We start from the raw sequence: 24,939 nt of genomic DNA on the forward strand, positions 1-24,939 counted from the left end.
GTCTGGAGACTGGCTAGGCCACGCCAGAACCTTGATATGCTTCTTACAGAGCCACTCCTTGGTTATCCTGGCTGTGTGCTTTGGGTCATTGTCATGTTGGAAGACCCAGCCTCGACCCATCTTCAATGCTCTAACTGAGGGAAGGAGGTTGTTCCCCAAAATCTCGCAATACATGGCCCCGGTCATCCTCTCCTTAATGCAGTGCAGTCGCCCTGTCCCATGTGCAGAAAAACACCCCCAAAGCATGATGCTACCACCCCCATGCTTCACAGTAGGGATGGTGTTCTTGGGATGGTACTCATCATTCTTCTTCCTCCGAACACGGTTAGTGGAATTATGACCAAAAAGTTCTATTTTGGTCTCATCTGACCACATGACTTTCTCCCATGACTCCACTGGATCATCCAAATGGTCAACTTAAGACGGGCCTTGACGTGTGCCGGTTTAAGCAGGGGAACCTTCCGTGCCATGCGTGATTTCAAACCATGACGTCTTAGTGTATTACCAACAGTAACCTTGGAAACGGTGGTCCAAGCTCTTTTCAGGTCATTGACCAGCTCCTCCCGTGTAGTTCTGGGCTGATTTCTCACCTTTCTTAGGATCATTGAGACCCCACGAGGTGAGATCTTGCATGGAGCCCCAGTCCGAGGGAGATTGACAGTCATGTTTAGCTTCTTCCATTTTCTAATGATTGCTCCAACAGTGGACCTTTTTTCACCAAGCTGCTTGGCAATTTCCCCGTAGCCCTTTCCAGCCTTGTGGAGGTGTACAATTTTGTCTCTAGTGTCTTTGCACAGCTCTTTGGTCTTGGCCATGTTAGTAGTTGGATTCTTACTGATTGTATGGGGTGGACAGGTGTCTTTATGCAGCTAACGACCTCAAACAGGTGCATCTAATTTAGGATAATAAATGGAGTGGAGGTGGACATTTTGAAGGCAGACTAACAGGTCTTTGAGAGTCAGAATTCTAGCTGATAGACAGGTGTTCAAATACTTATTTGCAGCTGTATCATACAAATAAAGAGTTAAAAAATCATACATTGTGATTTCTGGATTTTTTTTTTAGATTATGTCTCTCACAGTGGACATGCACCTACGATGACAATTTCAGACCCCTCCATGATTTCTAAGTGGGGGAACTTGCAAAATAGCAGGGTGTTCAAATACTTATTTTCCTCACTGTATCTGTCTCCTTTTGCTGTCTCTACAATGTTCCAACCAATTTAAAAACAACATTTTACCCATTCAATTTTAAGACATAAAAGTAATTTTAAAATATTATAAAGCAATGGAAAATAACAATATTCTCCTTGAACTGGCCAGAATTTGTTACTAAGTTCTCTCTCTCTCTATATATAAACTAAATAAGGCTTTAATGATCAAAAAGGAATGAACTCTGAGATGAGATTCACAGCCAGCAGCATTGACAATAGTGATTCAGTAACCCGTAAATAAGCAGAAATCCTACAGCTGAATTTTTAGCTCCGACCAGAAAGTCAACACAAGCCAAGTGTTAATGAGCAGTCATGCTGTTAGATGATCTTTCTAAAAAGTTAAAAGCGTGTACGACTGAATGTGTGGTGAAGGACAGTCTTGTTAACCATCTGATGTCTTATGGTGCAGCTTACAGTAACTGCTCAAGTTATGGTGTGCAGTATGATATTAAATTTAACTCTAGAAAAGAGTGTTGTCATGATTGCTAAAGCCACGGAGGATCAGAAGCAAAATTTTTCTTCATTCTTTATGGCAGACCAAGTGCTAAATGTGGTGAGCAAAGTAAGATATTTAGGTCAAATAATCAGGAATGATCTATGTGATGACGATGATGCGCAGCGCTAGTGTTGAAAACTATTTGCACAAGCCAATATGCTGAAATGCAAATTTCATGTGTGTTCTGATTATGTTAAAACAGCCATTTTATGAGCCTACTGTACTCCACTTGTGGTGTAAAAAAAGCTTCAGGTGGCATTTAATGATGCATTTAGGATCTTGCTCAAGTTGGACAAATGCAAGTCATATGTTTGTGACTAGTAATTTCCCCACCTTCCATGTGTTTTAATCACTGTGGACTTGTGAACTGCAATGATTATGTCCCTATGTTGTTATCCTCACATTGTATTTTTTTAATACTGATATGGACGTACTACATGTCTCAAATAAAGTTACATATCATTGAAATTTAAGCTGTCAGCTGCTGCTAAATGTGGAATCTAAATCTGTCCACTGTCCTATATAAATAGTTGATTTGTATCTGATTATATCTGATTCACAGTTATTTGTTATATTTGATCTGATTGTTTTGGCCACTTTCAAGATTCATGTTGCAGGAAGAATCTGCTGAAGAGCATTTCAGTCAGTGCTTTATAAAAAAACAAATACCAGTAATTACTGGTACTGGTATAATCAGTAATTATTAAACATTATAATTAAATATAATTAAAGGAGAAGTTTCAAGCCCTCTTATAGTCAGCTGGTCAGGGCAGTGCTCAGTACATGCCCTCAGGCTCAACAAAGATAAGAGTCAAAGATATCCTGCTTACAAGATCAGTTTCAACCACGTAGTTTAAGATCACTACTCATAGTCTATCTCCAGGAAAGTCTAGTGTGGGTTTAAAAAGCATTTGCTAAAATAAGGTTTTAGAAGCTCTTTACAGTTGTGATTTGACTGCAGTAGCGTCATTAGACAAATTACACAGCTAATGTGAATAATTTGGATTTTTATTTCTGTACAAATCTGTCAACTATACAGATAAGAACCTATGTATTGTCATCAGTGGTGGAAACTAAGTACATTACTCAAGCACAGTAAGAACAGTTTTGAAATCAAAAGTGAACTAGAACTAGAGTTACACTTGTCAAGTTCCCATATTCCACCCCCAGATGGAGCATGAACAGTATAGCTATGTGTTACATCCTCCCATTGGTGCTAACACATAGTGCAAACATCAGCAAAGGTCAAAAACGCTGAAGTGACAACAGACATAAAGGATAAGATGTCACTTGCTCCTGTACTGAAGTATCCAGAGACAAATTGTCTCGTAGTACACAGTCATATAACTTGTCACAGCCAATAAAAACATAGTGACAACTCTGTTATTATACACAATATTGAGTTAAACACAATGGACAGTAAAGGCTTTGGAGAGGAGGAGTGGAGGATAAGGTCATAGCTGAAGTGATCTGTATGTCTTTTATGTGTGTGCCTTTTTTCATTTGAGACAGGAAAGTGGAACCCGATAAGGACAGTGGTGACTTAAGACTTGTGGAGCGATAGAAAACTGTATCATGTGTTTTGTAAAAAAAGAAAAAGAAAAGAGGAAGAGTCACAAGGAGACCTAGTCATGTTTCCGTCATGGGCACAGCAGCTTCTCCAAATATGTCAATTTCATGGTCTGTAAATTCTGGTTTTTGCAACAGATTCCATATTGTGGTATTGAAGGGGTCAGAGAGATTATCCCTCACATTGTGTGCAGACTTTCTTTTGCTTTCACATGTTTGTTTCATATGTATCTTTGTTCTATGATATAGTGTCTACCAGTACAACAATGTGATTGGAAATTTAGTGAGAATATTTTTAATGAAGTGTCAAAGAAAGGCATTTTTGTTAATGCCTCTAACACAGGAGTGTTAACATTAACAAAAATGCCTTTCTTTCTTTATTCCTGTAATTAGAATAGACCAGATCAAACTGTCCAAGATACATCACAACAGATATAATAAAGTCAATTGTCTCCACTGGGGATTTACAAACTAGTGACAAATTAATGGAAAAACATGAATATGTGAAAGAATCAGTGGAGAAATAAAATGAATGCAGATGTTTCCATAGGTGGTCACAAAAAATATTTTTATTATGTGAATTATTTACTACTACAGCCTTCACAGTTGCCAGATCTCAACCTAGTGGGAGATTTTGGAGTACTCTCTTCAGAACCATCTTCAAAACACCAAATGGGTGAATATCTTTTAGGAAAATGGCTTTCCATCCCTCCAGCAGAGTTAATTACTTAGCTTTTAGCCATGTTAGCAGAGTGGCTCTAGGGATGGCAATGTTATTCGGTCAGTCAGTCCAAAACGTCCTATATCTCATAAACTAGGCTACCAGATGGACTGATGTGAAATATTTTGTACAGGCATTCATTGTCCCCAGAGGATGAATCCTAATGTCTTTGGAGATCCATTGACTCTAGCGCCACCATGAGGTTGATATTTGTGGTTCTGAGTGAAATATCTCAACAACTATTGGATGATTTTCCATGACAATCATGCTCCCTGTAGGATGAGTTTTAATGACTTAACTTTTCCTCCAGCGTCATCATCAGGTCAGACTTTTAATTTGTCCTTCAAAAAATAATAATATTCCCATCAGCCTCAGCTGTAGGCTACTTTGAGTAATGCGCTAACCTATGCTAGTGAACATTGTAAACTTTAAAGCTGCATGAAATGTGCATTTTTGTCATTGTGAGCATGTCAGCATGCTGATGTTGGCATTCAGCTCAAAGCACTACTGTGCCTAAGCGTAGCCTCATAGAGCATCGTGACTTTAGACTCAGCTGTATGTCATTGACATCTGTTGATGCTGCTTTTTAAAATACACTGAGTGACCACCAGAAAATTAGTGACCACCACAAAGTACAGCTTCTGAATATACCACTGGATTGAGTCAAGTAGGCTTCACTAAAATGTAACTTTTAAAGCAAGGCTTTTGCATTGCATTGCTTTACATCATACAGCTGTTTCTATATTTCAGGACACTCAGTGTATAAGAACAACTCCATAAACATTAAATATTACATCAAGTGCACACATAAATAAAACACACAGCAAAACACATACAGATACACACACACACAAAGAAATGATCACACATGTACACAAACCTGACTTCATATCATATTGCAGGGATCCAAACAATCCACACCCTGGACACCCATAAAAGCATAAATGTGACTACTTAGCACGAAGAAGCCAGTGGGCACAAAGGCATGTTTGAACCTAATGACCTTGTGCTGGAGTTCCCGATGTTCTACCCCCTGGGAGAATCTGATATTTGTGGTGCAGAACACGAGTTGTGCCAGACACAAATTTATCTGCAAGTTATAAAACAGACTGCTCGTAGATGGACTAAAGTGGCAGGTGTTGCTGAATTCCCGTCATGTTCTCAGTGTGTTTTCGCTCAGTGTCAATGCTGAGGTACGTATGAGACGAAAGCGCCATAATGGATTTTGTTAGGTCAACCACAGGCTTGTTCTTATCCTCTTCATATTCAAGATAAGATCACTTTCATTGCACTTTTTCACAGATCTTTCTTTTTCAGCGGTGCACTAATAGATTGCCTTATATTAGATATCAGAATATTCTATACGATAACACTCACAATACCATCTAAATAGAACAGGAAATGTGACCCATCCCTGGAGGGTGTCCATACACTGAGTATAACTGGTAATGAATGGATGATACGACCTATACTTAATCTGTGTTAACTTCAACTCAGGGCTAAAATCAACAATAATTGTGAATAAACTATGGAAACCCCTCAAGTTTGGAAAAAGATGCAAAGCACAGCTCATAGCATCATCACTGCCTCATTTATATCTGTATGCAAACTACGATCTGATAGACAGCTTTCCTTCCGACAGCTGTAACTGTAAATTGGCCTATCAGATGAAAAAACTTTGTTATCAATGTCATTACAATGCTGACCTCCCTAATGGATCCCCCACAGTTCAACTAGCCGCTGATAGTGGATTTTAAATTTGATGTTAAGCTGGAGAAATCTCACAGGCGTGTTTTCATGGTATGACTACTTTGGGCTTCTACACAATGACAAACATCTTTACAATTCAAAAATAGCACTCTGGAGGAGCAACAGGTGGTGATGGTGGGTGGAGCTCTGGCTATATACATGTGGTAATACATAACAAGAATGTGTGTCTGACCAGTTGCACATGAAAGACCACATTTCTTAGACATCACATTATAACGTCCAAACTCTGACAACCACTACACACACAGATCACAACTGACAACAACTGTCCTCCCAGCAAATATCTTGAAGTTGTTCGCTTTCATCTGAATCTGCACCCAAAAGAGATCCAAAGACAGTTTCTTGTTGTGAAAATGCGCCCTGTGTTCAATAACCTATATCAGATAACTAGTGACATGCGCGCAGACGCAGAAAGACCCAGCCAGTGCTGGCCTGACATCACAGAAGCCCAGTCATTCACAAGGGGGGTAAAGCCCTTCACTTGGACGGTGATTAGTTTCGACTGCAGACAGCAACGAGTGGCTCAGGAGCCAAAAATGTGTACCGTCCGGCGTCCAAGAATGTTGTCTTGAACTCGATGGCAGCCATATAACTCTTGATCTTCTTGCAAGAATGACATTAAACAGGCAGCAAAAACAAGGTACTGTACTGCTCCCATCAACAAATAAGAGTTATTCCCTTTAATAAAAGTATACAGCATTTTTTAAATCACAATTTCAGCTTGATGTGTGTGTGTGTGTGTGTGTGTGTGTGTGTCTGTGTGTGGCCTGGCTGCATCCTCTGTTGCACCAGATTGTGAAAAGCTCTTTCTCTCACATGAGGCCAGCATGGTGTTATGAATGACATTCAGGGACAGAGATCATTAGTGTGGGTAAAATAATTGTTTGAGAAAAACCAAACTCCAGGTGGAAAGAGAAGTGAAGGTGTGGGATCATACAAAAGGCCTCCAAAGACTATGAGTGTGCAAATAAATGTAATAAATGTAGGTTTCTGAATGACAGTAATCAACATGTCTTAATTTGTTTCATTATAGCTTTTGACAGGACCTCATATAAGAGGTAGACACAATAATTTGAACACCATACTTGTTTTTCCCACTCCGTGCAATGTGCATCATTTTTCTATGCTGGAATACTACCTGGTCCCAGATTTTGTGTGGTAATTTTAAACAAAAATTAATTTAAGAATGTGTGATAAAGAAGCACAAAATTCAGATAACAAAAGCGTATCAGCAATATTTTGACAAAGGGATCCTCTGGCAGACACCCACCTTAAGGCCCTCATGTCAGAGGATACAGTGCTTTTTGATGCATATTCAAATACATTGATAAATTAAACTACCACAAACCAGTTCACACATAGTTAACTAAGAGCGGTTATTGACCCCATGACTTCTGGAGACCTGGGAGAGTTCAATACTTTACCCAACTCCTTCCCTGTATAAAGCATGTGCTGGTATTTTTGTCATCTATTCTTTGGTACACACCATATCAGATTAAAAAAAAACAAAAAAACAGTTTAAAGCAATATTTCCATAAGACAACAGGAATGCATTTTTTTCTCTTCTATAAATAGAAAAACGTCTAATCTGCTGTGACTTCCTGTTTATAAATCGTAAAATCATATTTTTCCATTTTATCAGCAAAACTCTCTACTGCACAACAAAGAGACACTTGTGTGAATTTATATAATTCAGTAGTGACCACGCAGACTGGCAGACTTGATATATTGAGCTGGCAGACTCTGCCTCAAGTTAAATTCAGCTTTATCGAGTATAATTTGGGCGCGCGTGTCTGTGTGTGTGTGTGTTTCAGGAGGACAATGCTGCGGTTCTTCACTGTACGCGCGTCAACGGAATCCCGGAGTGCGTCATTGAGCGTCTATTCTCTTGAACGCGCGCTGTGATTGGCCGGGGACTGGAAATCTCCCCGCCCACCGACCAGCCTTGTATGGAAACCTTTCTCTGGCGTCACGGGAACAATAAAGTAATAGTATAAAACTGTTGCCGAGTTGCGAGTGCAGGGACTCTCTCGTCAGCTGGGAAACACTGAAGATGACTTACGGTCGTTTGTGGAGTACAGACTGTTCAAAACACTTGTAGACGCACCTAACAGGTAAGATATATTTATGCTTTTTTAATACAGTAGAAATGAATGCGGAAACTCATTGACTTATTTTTAAATACTCGTATTATATTCGGAAATTATTAAATCGATCAGAAAGCAGCTGCCCCTCCTACATTTTTTGCTCAGAAAGCAAAGTGTTTGCATAAATAGGCTATATAGTATTTTGGCATCTATTTATATCTGTACCAAAACGTTTGGAAATGGAAAGTTTGGAAATTAAAGTGCACCAGGGAGGCTGTCCCAGTGTTTACCATATTTAACATGTCATGGCACTGTGCCCATGTTTAAAAGTCAGCCCCACTTGGTGTACCTTGCAGGCATGTGCAGCTTACCATATTTAGCCTACTGTATAGTAATGATAAGGATGAGGATGCTTGTTCATTTCTATGCAGTTTGTCTTGCTTGAGGCAAGGCTGTCTGGTTTACCCTCCGGTTTACTGTATGGCAATTGGTTTATGGGAAAGAAAAAAAAAAGAAGGAAAGAAAGAAAGAAAAGAAAAAACAGTCAAATCACATTTAAATCTAACTTTAAAAATGTAACTTTGTTTGAGTATTTGGGGATATGCATTAAAACATAATATAAACTGACATAACAACTTACAGAGGGCACTGCATTATTACCTTATCTTGAAGCCTGAACTACCATACAGCAAACCTGGGCCTGTACAGTATTCCAGCACAGAAATATTAAATACAGTGCACAGAAAGAGGGTAAATGAGGGCAAGCCACAAATTTTTGCCACAGGGACCCATAGCAACTTAATTCAGCCATGGCTTTGGAAATTTCAGATACAGATCTGGAAAACAAGCTAGTTTGGCTCTAACATTTTTGATTGCATCTTTTTCAGTCTTGAAAGCCATGACTTGCATACACCCCCAGCATGGTTCTCCACTCTATGAGAGCAATCTTGGCAGCTCGGAGCTTCAAACCGCAGACTTCATCTCCAGGCCGGTTGTCAATATGAGCAGCTCACAGGACCACCTCTCTGCTTCATCCCTGCCAAACATCAGCTCTCTGGTGGGCACTCAGGCGGGCGAGTTAGACGCATATTCATGTCAGTTCACTGCAGCCCCTGCCCACGTCACTCCGTCGTCTGGACAGGAGACCCCCTTCAAGATGGATGACTTCCAGGTTTACGGCTGCTACCCTGGAGCGTTCACTCTCAGTTACCCAGACGAGGATGTGTCCCCTGCTGGATCAGATTATTTCGGCAGCCCCGCATCAGCCTCGTCCCCTTCAACCCCCGGGTTCCAGAGTCAGCATGCGTCCAACTGGGATTCAGCCTTCGGGCCATACTCACCCGGTCTAGGATATTGGCCGGCAGAGGAGACCGCAGTGCCACATGCGCCCTCTTTCTTCACTTTTGGCTCAGGTTCTGTGGAGGATATGACTCACATAGGTCAACAACACTTAGGAGAGCAGGATCCTTTCTCTTTGACCCACCCTCACCCATCAGTACTGAACTTTCCTGCCTTGGTGATGGAGCATGCACATAGCCTCAATAACACTGACCAGCTGGATGGAAGCTTATCACCCAAGTTAAAAAGTCCAGGCGGAAATGAGGGCTGCTGTGCTGTGTGCGGGGACAACGCCTCCTGTCAGCATTATGGGGTTCGCACCTGTGAGGGATGTAAAGGGTTTTTCAAGGTAATAAAATCTGACTTGTCTATGCATGAATTAATCTATTTCTACACAGAGATGGAAAAAATGTGACTGAATGCGTGATCCAACTGTATATTTTGTGCCTCTTTTTGACAGATTTAGAGTGACTGTTCTTTTTATTTCACAGCGGACAGTACAAAAGAATTCCAAGTATGTTTGTCTTGCAAACAAGGACTGTCCTGTGGACAAGAGAAGGCGGAATCGTTGCCAGTTCTGTCGTTTCCAGAAGTGTCTATCTGTAGGCATGGTGAGGGAAGGTAAGTTTGGTACAAACTTGGTGGTAGAAATGGGACAGTGGCGCTGAACTAAAACAGTAACAGTTGATGTCGCCATTTTTTTTCCAGTTGTGAGAACAGATAGCCTGAAAGGACGAAGAGGCCGCTTGCCTTCCAAGCCCAAAGTCACCCAGGATGTGACAAACACTGTGTCTCCAGTGAGCATGATTGCTTCACTTGTGAGGGCTCACATCGACTCAAACCCCAGCGTTGGGAAACTGGATTACTCCGAGGTAAAAAATAAAATCCCTCTTTGGGAAATTCTTTGGGAATACCCGATTACCCCTTTAAGCATCTGTTTGAACTTCTCTGCTGTGTGCAATTTCAGTACAAAGAGATAGAAGTCAGTCAGAACCAGAAAGAGGATGCCAGTGACATCAAACGATTTTACGACTTACTCACAGCCTCCATGGAGGTCATCAGGAAGTGGGCAAAGAGCATCCCAGGTTTCTCTGAGTTCTGCTCAGAAGACCAGAAACTGCTGCTGGAATCTGCATTTGTTGAGCTCTTCATCTTGCGTCTTGCATATCGGTGAGGGCAGCTCCCTACCAAACTTTTGCTATAGAATTAGGCAATAGCAATAAATTCACAATGTAACAGATTCATTTAATCATGTTTAGTATACTACTTAGATGCATAAAATCAACAAATATTGTTTTTTCTTTTTGAAGTTCCAGTCCTGAAATAGATAAGCTCATCTTCTGCAATGGAGCTGTGCTTCACAAATCGCAATGTGTCCGAGGCTTTGGGAACTGGATTGACTCCATCTTAGAGTTTTCTCAAACCCTCCATCGCATGAAGTTAGACGTTTCCTCCTTCTCCTGCCTCACAGCCCTGGTCATAATCACTGGTAAAAGCTTCAGTCATCCTTTTAACACATCTAACTTTAGATTGATGTCAGATATTTTTATTCAGCAAAGGACAACAGTTTGCACGAGGGGTCTGGTTTCATTGGTGTGGACAAGGCAGTTACACAACACAGGATTGACACGACCTCACGTATAATACAGAGAAGACGCAATATATCACAGCAGTCTTAACATAACCACAATGCAGGTTTACATTTAAGGCCAAGGAACTGTTCCAATGTAGCTGCACTAACACCGCTGACACTTGTGTGTGTGTCCAATGTAGCACTGTAGAATTCCTCTTAATATACACAGAACAAGATTATAAATGCAACACTTTTGTTTTTGCCCCCAGTGTTCATGAGCTGAACTCAAAGATCTAACATTCTCTATGTTGACAAAAGGCCTATTTCTTTCAAATATTGTTCCCAAATCTGTCAAAATCTGTGTTAGTGAACACTTCTCCTTTGCCAAGACAATCCATCCAGCTCACTGGTGTGGCATATCAAGATGCTGATCAGCATGGGTATTGCACAAGTTGCAGTCAGGTCGAGACCCCAATGAAGACGATGAGCATGCAGATTAGCTTCCCTGAGGTGGTTTCTGACAGTTTGTGCAGAAATTCTTTGGTTATGCAAACAAATTGTTGCAGCAGCTGTCTGGGTGGCTGGTCTCAGACAATCTTGGAGGTGAAGATGCTGGATGTGGAGATCCTGGGCTGGTGTGGTTACACGTGGTCTCCGGTTGTGAAGCCGATTGGATGTACTGCCTAATTCTCTGAAACGCCTTTGGAGACAGCTTATGGTAGAGAAATGCACAATTCACGGGCAACAGCTCTGGTGGACATTCCTGCTCTGAGCGTGCCAATTGCACGCTCCCTCAAAACTTGAGTCATCTGTGGCATTGTGCTGTGTGATGGAACTACACATTTTCGAGTGGCCTTTTATTGTGGCCAGCCTAAAGCACACCTGTGTAATACCCATGCGGTCTGATCAGCATCTTGATTTGCCACACCTGTGAGGTGGATGGATTATCTTAGCAAAGAAGTGCTCACTAACACAGATTCTGACAGATGTGTGAACAATATTTGAGAGGAATTGGTCTTTTGTGTACATAGAGAAAGTCTTAGATCTTTGAGTTCAGCTCATGATGAATGGGGGCAAAAACAAAAGTTTTGCATTTATAATTTTGTTCAGGTAGTTAATGTGTTGTGTAAAGCGTTTCCAAATACAACCCAGAGTGGCAGCCCTTAAAATTAAGATTAAAAACGTGTTTATTATCAGTGTGTGTTTTTATTTATTTATATAAAGTTAAAATATTGAAGCATATGGCTCACTTTGACTCTAACATAATATGTTATTTTCTTCTGCAGACCGACATGGTCTTAAAGAGCCAGCACGTGTGGAAAACTTGCAGAATCAGTTCATCACCTGCCTTAAAGATCACGTCTCTGGCTGCGGCTCCGACTCTTTGCGGCCCAATTATTTGTCCAGACTTCTTGGAAAGCTGCCTGAGCTCAGGACTCTGTGCACTCAAGGGCTCCAGCGTATCTTTTACCTTAAATTAGAAGATCTCGTTCCACCACCACCAATTGTGGACAAAATCTTCATGGATACGCTTCCATTTTGAATGTGAGATCGACCATCTGTGATATAAAATCTGGAGTTTAAATGAGAGCCAAAGAGAAGACTAATACTTCAGGCAGTATTAAGTGAAACGGCAAGAAACTAAGAAGGACAATAATCCTAAGGGATTGTGCAGCTCCAGAGGAAAAGGGCTATTTCTGAATTACAAAGTCATTACAGAACTGCTCTCTTTCTAGTTTGTGTTTCCAGGATATTGTGTACTTTCCAGATGGAATTAGACAGGTCAGCTCATGGACCAAAAGGTGACTGTTTACATACAAGGTGCCATGAATGGAACCATTTCTGATTGAAGGAAGATGATTGCACTTTCCAAACAAGTTCAAACTGAATACAAAAAATATCTGCGCCATCATTTCCCAAATATAACGAGCACAATAATTTAGCTTTTTTTGTAACAATCTGTTGTTGTGATTTGGATTACTGTAAATTGCACATAAAATTTAGAGTATTAAAAATGGTCATCATTAAATGTGTGTTCAGATTAAATACTTGTTCAAGAACCACTTTGTCAATCAAACACAATTTCTAGCCCCCAAACTGAGTCCACACACTTCACCATCCAAAGCAGTGATAACTCAAACCTCCAGCTTGCTTTATATTTAATAAAGTAGGTTAAACCTACAGAATTATTCAATAGTATCATTCATGTATCATGAATAGACACTGAGCAGCTAATATACTGTCTATCATCTAGTATGGTCTTATACACTGGTCTGTAAATTATTCTAAACCTGCTGGTGAAAATGTAATTGTGTTTTGGGCCTGTTATTTTTACATACTAAGAAGATATATTTTACTGCAGCTAAACATGAAATAAAGTTTTAAACTGCATAATCCAACTGCTTTTGTCATTTGTACTCTGAATATTTAGAATATATTGAATTATGTACTGTTTATTCTTCCATTGTGTGGCAGTGCTGAGTAAACTGCTCTGCCAGCAGGCTGTAGTAAGCCTGAGTCAAGTGTGACTTCTCCTTGTGGCAACAGATCAGAACATACTGCTGAAAAATGTACCCCCGTCCACCTCCCTCCCAGTTATGTACTGGTCTCTTTTTAGAAGCCGGTGGAATTCCCAGTACCTTCTCAAGTGTCCCAGACTACTTTATCATTGTATAGAGCCACACTCTCGCATGTTTGTGTGGGTGTGTGTGTGTGTGTTAAAACATGAATGTACACCATTTATTGCTTTATGCAAATGTTATGGAAAAATTGCTAGACAGGCAATGAAAGATTATTTATAGATTACTCAGATGCAGCTGTTAATAGCATGCTGGCCTCTTTGATCCACTAAAATGAACAGGCAAACAGACTAAGTCAGCAAGAATACAGAGATCATGAATGATTAGCAAGACTTATTAAATCAGCAGGAAGAGTAACCATGGAGTCAAGCAGGAGCACAGAAAACAATCTGAGTATATGAAGATAATTTTGACCTGATGACTACTACTACTAGCACTAGATATAAAGTCAGAAATTACCAAACGTTCAATTGTGAGGGGGACATGAATGTCTGTATGACATTTTATGGCAATCCAATGTCAAGACATTTTACATTTTAAATGTCATGGTGCGGATAGAGACAGAAACGGGCCTAATCACCTGGAGACAATCTTAATCCATGTATTAGTTGTTGACATAATTCTGTTTGGACCAAAGTGGTGGACCGATCATCAGACATTGTCATTACTAGAGCCATGCAGCTAGCGTGGCTACAAACACAGAATGACCTGAGAAATACAAAGCCATCAACAAGGAAACAGATTGCATCCACAGCAGACATGGACTGATAAATAGGTCGGTATATGAGGTGATATCTTATTGCCAATATATCAGTAAGTAATAGGTAATTAAGTAAGTAATAGCTGATAAGTACCAAGAACTACAGAAATGTTAAAGGTATATGTGAGGTAATTTGGAAACTGTTTCCACTGCAGTGTTTCTCTACAAGAGAACACTAACAAATTCCCGTGTGCAAAATTTTGTATGGAGCTAAAAAAGCCTGATAACCAAATTGAATTGCCACCATGTTTCCCTTCACTTCACTTGTTTGTTTAGGATGACATCGTGAAAAACCTTCAATACCATTCGTTACAACTTGTAAAGGCTTTCTTTATGCTGAAAATCTTTTAGGCCCTGTACCGATCCCCCAGTGTCTTATTATAAAATTATACCAGCATTTGCAGTATTCGGTGCATTGTAATGTTTATAGCTTCTCTGGTGTTTATTTAACTTCACACATTTCATTCTGTTCAACATAATAGCCAATCTGTACACTGGACCTTTAGGGGTCACTCAGTGCATACCAATCTTCAGCTGCACAAAATGTAATGTACACTGTCTATATGTGGGTCTATCAATAGGCTTCAATGTCACCAAGATGAATTCCTGAAGATGCATTCCACTTGGACTGAAGCAATTCTGATCTGATCTGATGTCATATCAAACACTGAGAATAGACTTTGCTCATGAATTCAGCTAAATTATCTAAAGCAGCAACCAGCTGGTCTCATGCGTCTTGAGTTAGATTCTGAAATTCTACGTCTGGTGTGGGGGTAACGTTACTTAAGTTGGAAGACTTGATAACCTTACATATGCAGAAGTTATGCAACAAGATCAGTTGCATGTAATCAGCATCACTCTGATTACAGAAAGTACAGTATGTGGGTGATGATGCATACGACAAGGTGGGTAGGGCAGGTCATTTATGATCTCCCCATCATGCCTCAGTGGAAACTGGGGAAGTGAGAGCAACTTTTGGCTTGTCTGAGTGGTGTATGACATGGCAATGATAATAGAGGATCACAAGCTTCAGACAGAGTTACAGGATTAGAGGCCAGCTCCAGAGAACACACCGTCCAATACACATTACGCAGGCATCTTATGTCTGCGAGAACATGAGAATGTCACATTTATAAAACAAGACCGACAGATGTGCTTCGGTTTCACTGCGTATCTGAAACTTGTTTGCAGAGCGTCCAGCACTGTCTCCAAATATTTCCGTTTGTATAAACATGATATTTTTAATTAAACTTTATACATACATAGGTTGAACTTTTCAAACAAGAAATGGAAACCAAGCTGCCAAACACCACATGAAATATTTGTAGCTCTCTGATTTACTTATTTATTATTCTTTAGATTTATCTATTTATATTTCATTATTATATGTTATCTGGTACTCCGGTTGTACTTTTCAATTTTACTCTAGGCCAAGCTAGCAACTCTATCATGCACAGCTGTGCTTTGAGCTAAATGCTAACACTAGCATGGTAAGATGCATGCAAACAACAAGAATGCTAACATGCTGATGTTTGACAGGTGTAATGTTGACTATGTTAGCATGCTAACATTAGCTTATTAGCACTAAACACAAAGTACAGCTGAGCCTAATGGGAATGCCATTCGTTTTCCATGTATTTGTTTAAGAACAAATAATAATTTTGACCCGATGATGCTAGATGAAAAGTGAAGGGTCACTGAAGTGATTATAATTCATGAATAGCTGCACCAAATTTTGTGGCAATCCATCCAATAGTATTTCATTTGAAACCACAGATATCAACCTCATGCTGGTGCTGGAAAAAAGTCAGAGGATTGCTAAAATCTGTAGTATTCATCCTCTGGAGACCATGAAGATCTGCACATAATGTCATGGCATTAAATCCAAGAGACCTACCAGTAGCGTGAATAAAATTATGTCTTCACATTGTGAAACACGTTTCCATCCATAAAAAATGGATTTTTTGCCGTTCCTGCCTAATTTAAATGCATCATCACCAAACAAAATATCTACCTGTGTTGATAGCAGGATTTGTATTTAACATATTTAAAGTGAAACAGACGAGGAAGGGAAACTCAAAGGGAACAGGGAAAAAGCTACAATTAAAGGTTGATGCCACCACATTTATCCATTTTTTTCCCCGAGTAGACAGAACTTCTCCCTGGGGCAGTGTTTTGTACTGGGCACTCAGCCTGGGACATGATGGTTTCTGGTTGGCAGGAGTGTAAATATGGATTTGGCATTAGATTTCTAGCCAAAAGGGGGGGAAAGGGTTTTAATCAATGTTTTATTACTGATCAATAGCCACAATTACATTATTTTAGAGGAAAAGTTTGGTCTTGCATCTTCATAGGAAATCCTCTACATTACATTGGACAAACACCAACTACATTTAAATTATAGATGAGAGTTTGTGATTTATATAATATGGATAATGCCACCAGTGGAGTAAGTAATAAAGTACATTCACTTAAGTTCAGTTTCGAGTACTAGTACTTTACTTGAGTATTTCCATTTTAACAGTAGCCCATGTAAAGCAGTTAAAAGTAGATTCACCTGGACGGGCTATAACATTTAAATTCTACTTGCATGTACAATCCAATAATGTAGTAATATAACAATGACAAGGGCTATTAGGCATTATACTTAGTGCATGGTACCTTACTTTTAACACTTACATGTACAGTACATGTTGTTGCTAATACTTAACTTTTACTTTTACTAGGATTTGTACATGTAGTGGAGTATTTTTACTTTTATCATCTTCTGTTTTATTTAATTCTTTTAAAATCTTATTTGTTAATTATGTTGCCTTGTGCTTCTTTTATGTCTTGTTTTTGTCTTACGTAAAACACTTTAGACGTCTGTGCAAATCTGTAAATCATCTTCCAAAATAGATTATTCTGACAATTCCTTATGGGAAACATCCACAATACTTAAGGGATCAGAGAACATCTGAAGAGTTATATATCTGAATTAGAGAGATTTGTTTTAAAACTCTTATCACAAATATTCAGTTGGCAGCATCAGTCCCTATTGCCAGTTTCTCACAGGTATGACACAATAGGTGAAGGTACTGCTGAGTATCAATTAACATCACTGACTTGGCTCTTAAAAGGGGCCGTTTATCAGAGACAAGTTCAAAACTATCACTAGTGTCTCAATGTCACTCAGTAAAGATGGACTTGTAATAGGTGGTAACACATATACAGTACATCTAGGGGGCAGTTACTGATAGACACAAGGGGTCCTGTTTAGACCAGAGGTACTGCATGTACTCGAGGAATCATATCTCATCCTTACAGATGGTGAAAGGGCAGCACAGAGCCCGTCTGAACACTTCTAATAATAACCACAACTAAAATAGCCAGTCATCACATGAAATTGATAATGCCACTTAGATATGACAGTGGGAGTTGGCTTGCTGCCCACGCACTGGGATTATCTTGACATTTAGCTCACTCCTATAACTTTCACCTGGAGTTTTTCCTCAACATATAAACTAATGTCAGCTGCCCTAATTGGGTACTTCATGCATGAAACGTGTCAATATTAAAAATGTTTGGTGATCAGAGGAGCCACTTTAATCAAAAGGAGAAAATCAAAAGATTAAGTTTCAAAAAGGGGCAGAGCTAGTGGTTATGTCAGTGCTTGAGTTGCTTCTTGAATAAAGCCAAGCAGAGTACTGCCATCCAGTGGCCACGCAATGACAGTTCATATGTTCAAACACAGGTGCTTCCATGCTTAGGAAGAATATCCTATGGACTCTATTCAACTATAGTTTATTATAAAAATTTAAAGTCTGAGTTTAACACTTAGTTAATTACATTTGCCAAAAATAAGCCCAGACTTGCAGTACATACAATATTTATATTGTGTAAATATGCAGTGTGTACCTGTTTCATATATAATTTCATAAATTATATAATTTTTACTTTTCAGTAGCTTTCACAATTAGTAGTTTGCAGTTCCATGTTATTTTTGCTTCTGATCACATTCAGTCTGATAAGTTTTGATAGTCTAAAGCCAAAGTTTTTTTTTTGTTTTTTTTTAAACACATGCATCACTAATTACTACACAAATGGTTTTCATGGATTCAAGCTGATGGACCTTTATCCAACGAAGGTTAAAGTCAAGGGCAACTGGACTTGGTTGAAGATACTTGAAGACGTTTTGTCCCTCATCCAAAGGACTTCTTCAGTTCTGACTGACTGGCAGGGAAACTCAGCTATTTAACCTCAGTGGGGTCGTTATCCCGGGTCATCGATACCGCTGGTTCGTTAGTGTTCCTGGTTGCTGTGACGACAGTCGTTACAGTCGTTAGGACTACCGGTGGCCAAGACTGAACGACCATTGGTATCTTCACCTGAGGCCAATAGGTTATGTTTGTTTCCTGGGAAGAGATGAAAGGACAGCATTGTAAGTAGGGGATAAGTGGCGGTTCAATGACGGCTTCTCTCTCGACCCCGGTGTAGATGCTTCCTTGACACCTCTTTCAAACCATCCATCTTCTCTGTCTAAAATGTGCACCTGGTGGTCCTCAAACGAGTGTCCTCTGTCCTTCAGATGTAAGTAGACTGCAGAGTCTTGACCTGAGGAGTTGGCCCTTCTGTGTTGAGCCATGCGTTTGTGTAGTGGTTGTTTAGTCTCCCCAATATACAGGTCTGTGCATTCCTCACTGCATTGGACCGCATACATTAGATTGCTTTTCTTGTGTTTGGGTGTGCGGTCTTTGGGGTGTACCAGCATCTGTCTTAGTGTGTTTTTGGGTTTAAAAAAAAACGGCGGTATCGATGACCCTGGCAAACGACCCCACTGAGGTTAAATAGCTGAGTTTCCATGCCAGTCAGTCAGAACTGAAGAAGTCCTTTGGATGAGGGACAAAACATCTTCCAGTATCTTCAACCAAGTCCAGTTGCCCTTGACTTTAACCTTCGTTGGATAACTATGACCTGGATGACTGAGAATCTTCATAGACTGATGGAACTTTGTACTTTTTCCTCATCAGTGTAAATAAATGGGCTTAGTGCGCAGTCACTAGCAGAAGCATTGGCAGTTTATTTTATCTGTTTATTTATTTTTATGTTCATGCATCATTCCAGACATAACCAATAAACAAAATCACTTGTAGCTTTGTGTTTAAATACATTCCTCACAACCTCCACATGGGCCATGTTTGTTTTTTATCAAAACTAATCCTACCACATGCACAGTTAATACGTGATTTTCATATTTTCAGTGCAGCATGAAAGCAGTTATATTTTTAAGGTGCTGAAATTTAGACCGTTAATTAACCTGACAAGACAAACCTTACATACCAGTATACTTCAAGCACCCGTTTCACTGACCAAAGCAACATCAGCTGCTGCTGAATGCAACAACCACTGTGGTGAATGGATCCAAAAGGCAATAAACAAATTGCCATATATTGTTAAAACACATATTTTAGTAAAAGTTCAATAATTCAATAAGTGACATGGGTAATTTAATGGACAAACTGATGCAAAAGCCAGGAAATTACAAATGCAAAGCTATGAGGAAACTTTAATTCCCATCACAATTTCTTGTTTCTCTTCTCAAATGTAAACATATGGTTATCAACGGTGCTGAATGGACTTTCTATTCCAAAATAATAAAAACAACTTCAATATAAATGCAGTACTTACCCAGTTACATTTATTTGTGTAACAGGAGGGGGATGAAAAATACGAGAAAAATGACGCAATACTTTGCATTTAAGGTATTTGCCACATCAGGTGACTGAACGCACGATCACTGCAACCTAGATCCCACATGAGAAAATTTAGACACAGCTGTGCCAAGTGGGAAAACATTTAAGAACAAATTTAAAAAGAAATTTTCATGCATGCATGCATATACACACACACAAACACACAACATGCCTACAATAAGCTTCCATTTGGATAAACAGTAAGCAGAAGTTACATGTCGAACCATGGGAGGGTATTAGGTGTTCTAAAACTTGGACCAAGATTGTTGGTAGGCCTCATCTCCGGACTGCAGAGAAACAAGACAAAATTACAATTCAAGAACAAAAAATATGCAAAAACGAGTAGTGAGAGCTGAAGCAGACTAACGGAGCAGACCACTTACTTTTTATTCAAGACCGTGTTGACGCCCCACACAAATGGAACAGCAGTATCATCAGCCTCTGCAAGATAAAATGCGCCGTTAATCTTACTCCGAAACACCGCCGACTCCGGCTGCGCCACAGTTTTTTTCTGTCCCCTGCCTGGCATCAACTTCCACTGGAAGAGTCTCAGATGCGTTTCAGCAACTGAGTGTGTAGCCTGCCCCACGTTATTGACTGAAGCATTTATCCTTTGAGTTTCTCTGACCTTCTTCACAACTCTCTGCTACCCAGTTTTGTTCCATCATCTGCATGACTACATATCCCTCTGCATTTTTCCACCTGATTTTGCTGACACATGTAGATTTTGTTGGTTTGGTAATTAGTGCTTGCTTTTTGTGCTTCCACTATGGTTAAGTAGGCTACGTAGTTAAATTTTTTTTTTGTGTGCACAAGATATTATGAAAATTGACCGGATTCTCTACGCCGTTCTGTGTCTGACTTCCTGCCCGGTTCCATCTGCTGTGTTGCTTGACGCGGCATCCGTCAAAAATAGACTCACTGCCTATTCTCTGGGGACTCACAAGTATTGACCATTGCTCTGTAATTGCCCCTTGGGGATAAATAGTGTTTGTAATGAAATGAAATTGACTAGAATGGCTGCGATTAGCTCTGGCAACCGCGGCGCAGTCGGAGTCAGTGGACTCTGTATGCCTTGAGTTGAAAATACTTCAACTCCGAGCAGAAAAGCGCCAGATGTCATCAGCATTTTTTTAAACAGCAAAGAGTGCTCTGACTGATCGTGCCTTAATTAACAAGTTTTGTCACATTTGTTTAATCCACATAAAAATCCAAGTGTAAAAATAAGTTATGATAATAATACCTTTGTCCCAGTCCTCGGTCATCCAAGTGTAAAAATAAGTTATGATAATAATACCTTTGTCCCAGTCCTCGGTCATGTTTGGGTTTATCCAAGTACTGACTGGGATCTGCAGTTGACAATATCCATTTGTACTTCCACCTGTAAACAGAGCATAATCCAGAAACACTGTAAGCACATGTTGACTCTGCATGGTAGAGAAAGAGACAATCATGTGATAAATCTTACCGTCTTCAGTGACCACAGTATCTCTGTCCTCACACGTTTCAGTGTGGTGACTCAGCTCATGCTTTGGAACCAGATGGCGAGCATTATAGGGGCAGGTTTTTAGCTCACTGGCCAGTTTCGGGTGATTCTACATCAGTGAAAGTTAAGTTAGGCAACAGTAAAACTTACAGTGGGATGATATCAAATAAACAGACTGAAAACTCAGCAAGCGGGTAGTCCTGTAACATCAGCACTCTGTATGTTACTCAAATCACAACACAAACATGTAGAGTGCTGGCAGAGATAAGGGTGCTCAAATCACAGATGGTACAAACATTGGCTCCCAAAACTGCCTGTGTGGCCACTGGAGGAACTCTGGTACCAAAAAAAAAAAAAAAAAGGATTAATCGCTGGAAGAAAAAAACCTAACTATTTCTTCTTATTGGTAATTATAATTTGTTCAGACAAGTACACAAGTCAAAACGGCAGGGATAGACAACATGGACAATACTTCCTTCAAGTGTTCACAACATTTCAGTCGACCATCTAGAATTCCTTGACAACTCTGCAAACTCCATCAGCACAACAAGATCGTGTGATATGCCTTAACAGCTACTTAATGAACCTTGTGGGAATATTTGTTTTGTCAAGTACTGCATGACCGGCAATGATGACAAAAGGCATAAAAATATACCAGACATACTCAGTTACTAGCTGTTTTTTTTTTGGGTACACCTACTTCAAACTAGTGAAATCTACAAGAAAAATAAATCTTACCCTTCATGAAGGTGATAATGTTCAGTTTTGGTATGAACTGTTTTAGGGAGGTGTCGATTCAACTTTATGGTTATTTTGGAGGCTGTATAGATTGTTGTGCTGTTGAACTGAATTGCAATATAGTGAGAGGTGTTGTTATATTGCCTTCCCTAACTGACATGCTTGATCTGATAAAATATTAGAAGGCAAGAGTAATTCCAGAGCTGCTGTATAAGCTGCTTTTAATTTGGTGTACATAAACTGACAATTGAGTGTAAAAAAAAAAAAGAAGCCACCGGGAGACAAAAAAAATACTAATAAAGTCCAGTTCGACTATGCATAACATACACGTCCCTGCACTCTAATTTAATGTAAATCTACAGTCTTTTCTTCTTAAAAGGAAAATTTTCCTTGCCTCTGTCGCCTAGTGCTGCTCTTGGTGGGAACTGTTGGGTTTCTGTAAATATCATCACAGAGTACAGTCTAGACCTGCTCTTTTATATAAAGGCGCGAGATTTGGCGCTATATAAATAAAACTGAATTGAAATTGAACCCATTAGTTGCAAGAAATAAGTTGTTGTTGACTCACCTTCCTGCACTTGATAAGATGGTAAGGGAAGCGGCAGACCCGGATCTGGTGGTTCTTGTCAAAAGGACACTGCAAAAGTTTGTCCGGATCACAGTTTCCTTTTGTGTCTTTATAGTCAGAGAAGAACAAATGAATACATTTCATCCATTAATATTTACTAAAACACAAGATAACTTAAGCTGCAGAAAATGTGGATGAATATCTTTAGTATTACCAGTTTCGTCTTCCAACTGTGCTCTCTCAGCAGAAGATGTCTTGCATGGGCCGCTAGTGGTTCCAAATCTGATGGTGGTCGCCATCTCTAGGTGGAATTTAGTAAAGACGCACAAACTGGCCAAATGGGAGGTCAAAAATTCAAGTGAAGCTAGCCTGGAATGCAAAACAAACAAAACCCAATGTAATCAAAAGATAGCAACAAATACTGACAGGTTAGTAGATGTACATGCAGCATTCAAAAGCTGCAGAACCATGACAACCAGTCAGTGGTGTGCACACCATACAGGTGTGCCAAATTTTCTATCACCTGAAAGTGTGCGCGCCTGTTTTATTTTGATTATCCCAGAAATACATGCGCACACCTATTTCAGTGTGACTTCAATGCTAAACCCCCCTCCAAAAAAACCCGAACAAGAATAAAAAAAACTGTTCTACTTAGTAACTTATTTCCTTACTTATTTCTAAAGGTTTTCTTAGAGACCATATGAAAACCATCTAACTACTGGAGTGTTTTACATAGCGCCAATTTTCTAGCTTGAGAGTGATTAACTTAACGCTATCTGAAGTTAGATGTAGCAGCATTTTACCCACAACTGGAGGCCAAATATATCTTTTGTAGTTAAAGTGCCACCGGCTTTGACTTATGGGCTTAACTAAGCACCACATTTTATAGTGGTTTTACGGTTTCTCCACCGCATCCCAGGTGTGCCGCTTCCAACCAGCCGATTAGAGCAGCACAGCACGCGGTCTGAGGTTCATCTGGATGGTATTAACACGAATAACTGCGATTAAATTGCAAGGCATTTACGTGCAGAGCAATTTTTTAGAAACTTTTGTTGACCTTTAATTTGCTAATTGTCAACATTTCCCTAAAACCGTGCGTGCAGAATGGTTGGCATGCGGCCAGGTTTGCTTGCAACAACTTGTAAGGACGCTTAAATTAGTTTGTTTGAGCCAACGAGTTTAATTTAGATTATCTGACAGAACAAAGCTAAACAACACATTTAAGACACGTTTCTAACAAGAGGTTTAAATACGGTCTGTAAAATTATAGTGTTACCCCTCAAAAAGAACATTGTATGGACCTTTTCTTGCCTGCTTCTTCCTCGTGACCATAGTTCGCGAAAAGGGAAACTTTTCGATCACGCCCCTTGCAATGTTTGAGATACACGCGAAATCACGTGACTTCCGGTTCAAACAAAAACAAAAGTTCTCTGCTTAAATATTTGAACATAAAGCCTATATCTGTAAAATAACTAAAACTACATTTAAACGAACTCAAAGTAGCTACTTTAGCTGACATTTCGTTTGTAAAAACGTGTTACATATGGGCAGGAAAAAACATCTTAAGATGTGATATAGCATCGAGTAAATAAGCAAACACATCTCCTGTAAATAGGGGAAGAGTATGATTGCAACTTGGGGAGAGTTGGAACACCAATTCCACCATTTAGAGATAGGAGAGTTAGGTGATCATTTTAATAATAATAATAATAATAATAATCCTTATTTGTAGAGCACTTTTCAAAAACAAGTTACAAAGTGCTTTAACAAGTGTAAAGACAAAAAAAAGTACAAAAAATTTTTTTTTATATAAAATTAGTAAAATACAATAAAATAAAAGGGATAAAATAAAGTCAAATAAGATCGGGAAAAGCTCTCCTGTAAAAGTATGTTTTAAGAAGGGACTTAAAAGAGTTCACTGACTCAGCCGCCTTGATTTCCTCGGGCAGGCTGTTCCAGAGCCTCGGGGCCCTGACAGCAAACGCTCAGTCCCCTTTAGTTTTCAGTCGAGACTCTGGAACAGACAACAGACCTCTGCCCGAGGATCTCAAGGTACGTGCTGGTGCGTATGGGACTAAAAGGTCAGAAATATAACAAGGCGAGAGGCCATGAAGAGCTTTAAAAGTGATCAATAGAATTTTAAAGTCAATTCTAAAACATACTGGGAGCCAGTGTAATGAAGCTAAAATAGGAGTAATGTGGTCATATTTCTTTGTTCTGGTTAAAAGCCTGGCAGCTGAGTTCTGGACAGTCTGGAGTCGATCAATAGATTTTTGGGTTAAACAGGTGAAAAGGCTGTTGCAATAATC

General features: G+C 39.6%; 2 protein-coding genes across 3 annotated transcripts; one reads left to right on the forward strand and one right to left on the reverse strand.

Annotated features, from left to right (window-relative positions):
• The first annotated feature begins 7,773 nt into the window (after positions 1 to 7,773).
• On the forward strand, positions 7,774 to 13,158 carry nr4a1 (nuclear receptor subfamily 4, group A, member 1). The gene is made up of 7 exons (XM_046056365.1): positions 7,774 to 7,883; positions 8,744 to 9,543; positions 9,686 to 9,815; positions 9,903 to 10,066; positions 10,162 to 10,364; positions 10,505 to 10,683; positions 12,054 to 13,158. The coding sequence occupies exons 2-7, from the start codon at positions 8,755 to 8,757 to the stop codon at positions 12,308 to 12,310; spliced, it is 1,722 nt and encodes a 573-aa protein (XP_045912321.1). The 5' UTR covers positions 7,774 to 7,883; positions 8,744 to 8,754; the 3' UTR covers positions 12,311 to 13,158.
• A 6,412-nt stretch (positions 13,159 to 19,570) lies between these two features.
• On the reverse strand, positions 19,571 to 24,040 carry zgc:56699 (uncharacterized protein LOC405758 homolog). Of its 2 annotated transcripts, none has more exons than XM_046055159.1 (7): positions 23,932 to 24,040; positions 22,845 to 22,999; positions 22,631 to 22,737; positions 21,307 to 21,433; positions 21,136 to 21,219; positions 20,222 to 20,279; positions 19,571 to 20,125 (listed from the first exon to the last, which is right to left on the reverse strand). In XM_046055159.1, the coding sequence occupies exons 2-7, from the start codon at positions 22,927 to 22,929 to the stop codon at positions 20,050 to 20,052; spliced, it is 537 nt and encodes a 178-aa protein (XP_045911115.1). In that variant the 5' UTR covers positions 22,930 to 22,999; positions 23,932 to 24,040; the 3' UTR covers positions 19,571 to 20,049. The 2 variants fall into 2 exon arrangements, with proteins under 2 accessions (XP_045911115.1, XP_045911114.1); XM_046055158.1 differs by having other exon boundaries at positions 23,907 to 24,000.
• Between the last annotated feature and the right edge of the window lie 899 nt (positions 24,041 to 24,939).

This window comes from Micropterus dolomieu, linkage group LG08 (assembly GCF_021292245.1).
Source record: "Micropterus dolomieu isolate WLL.071019.BEF.003 ecotype Adirondacks linkage group LG08, ASM2129224v1, whole genome shotgun sequence".
Classification (NCBI taxonomy): domain Eukaryota; kingdom Metazoa; phylum Chordata; class Actinopteri; order Centrarchiformes; family Centrarchidae; genus Micropterus; species Micropterus dolomieu.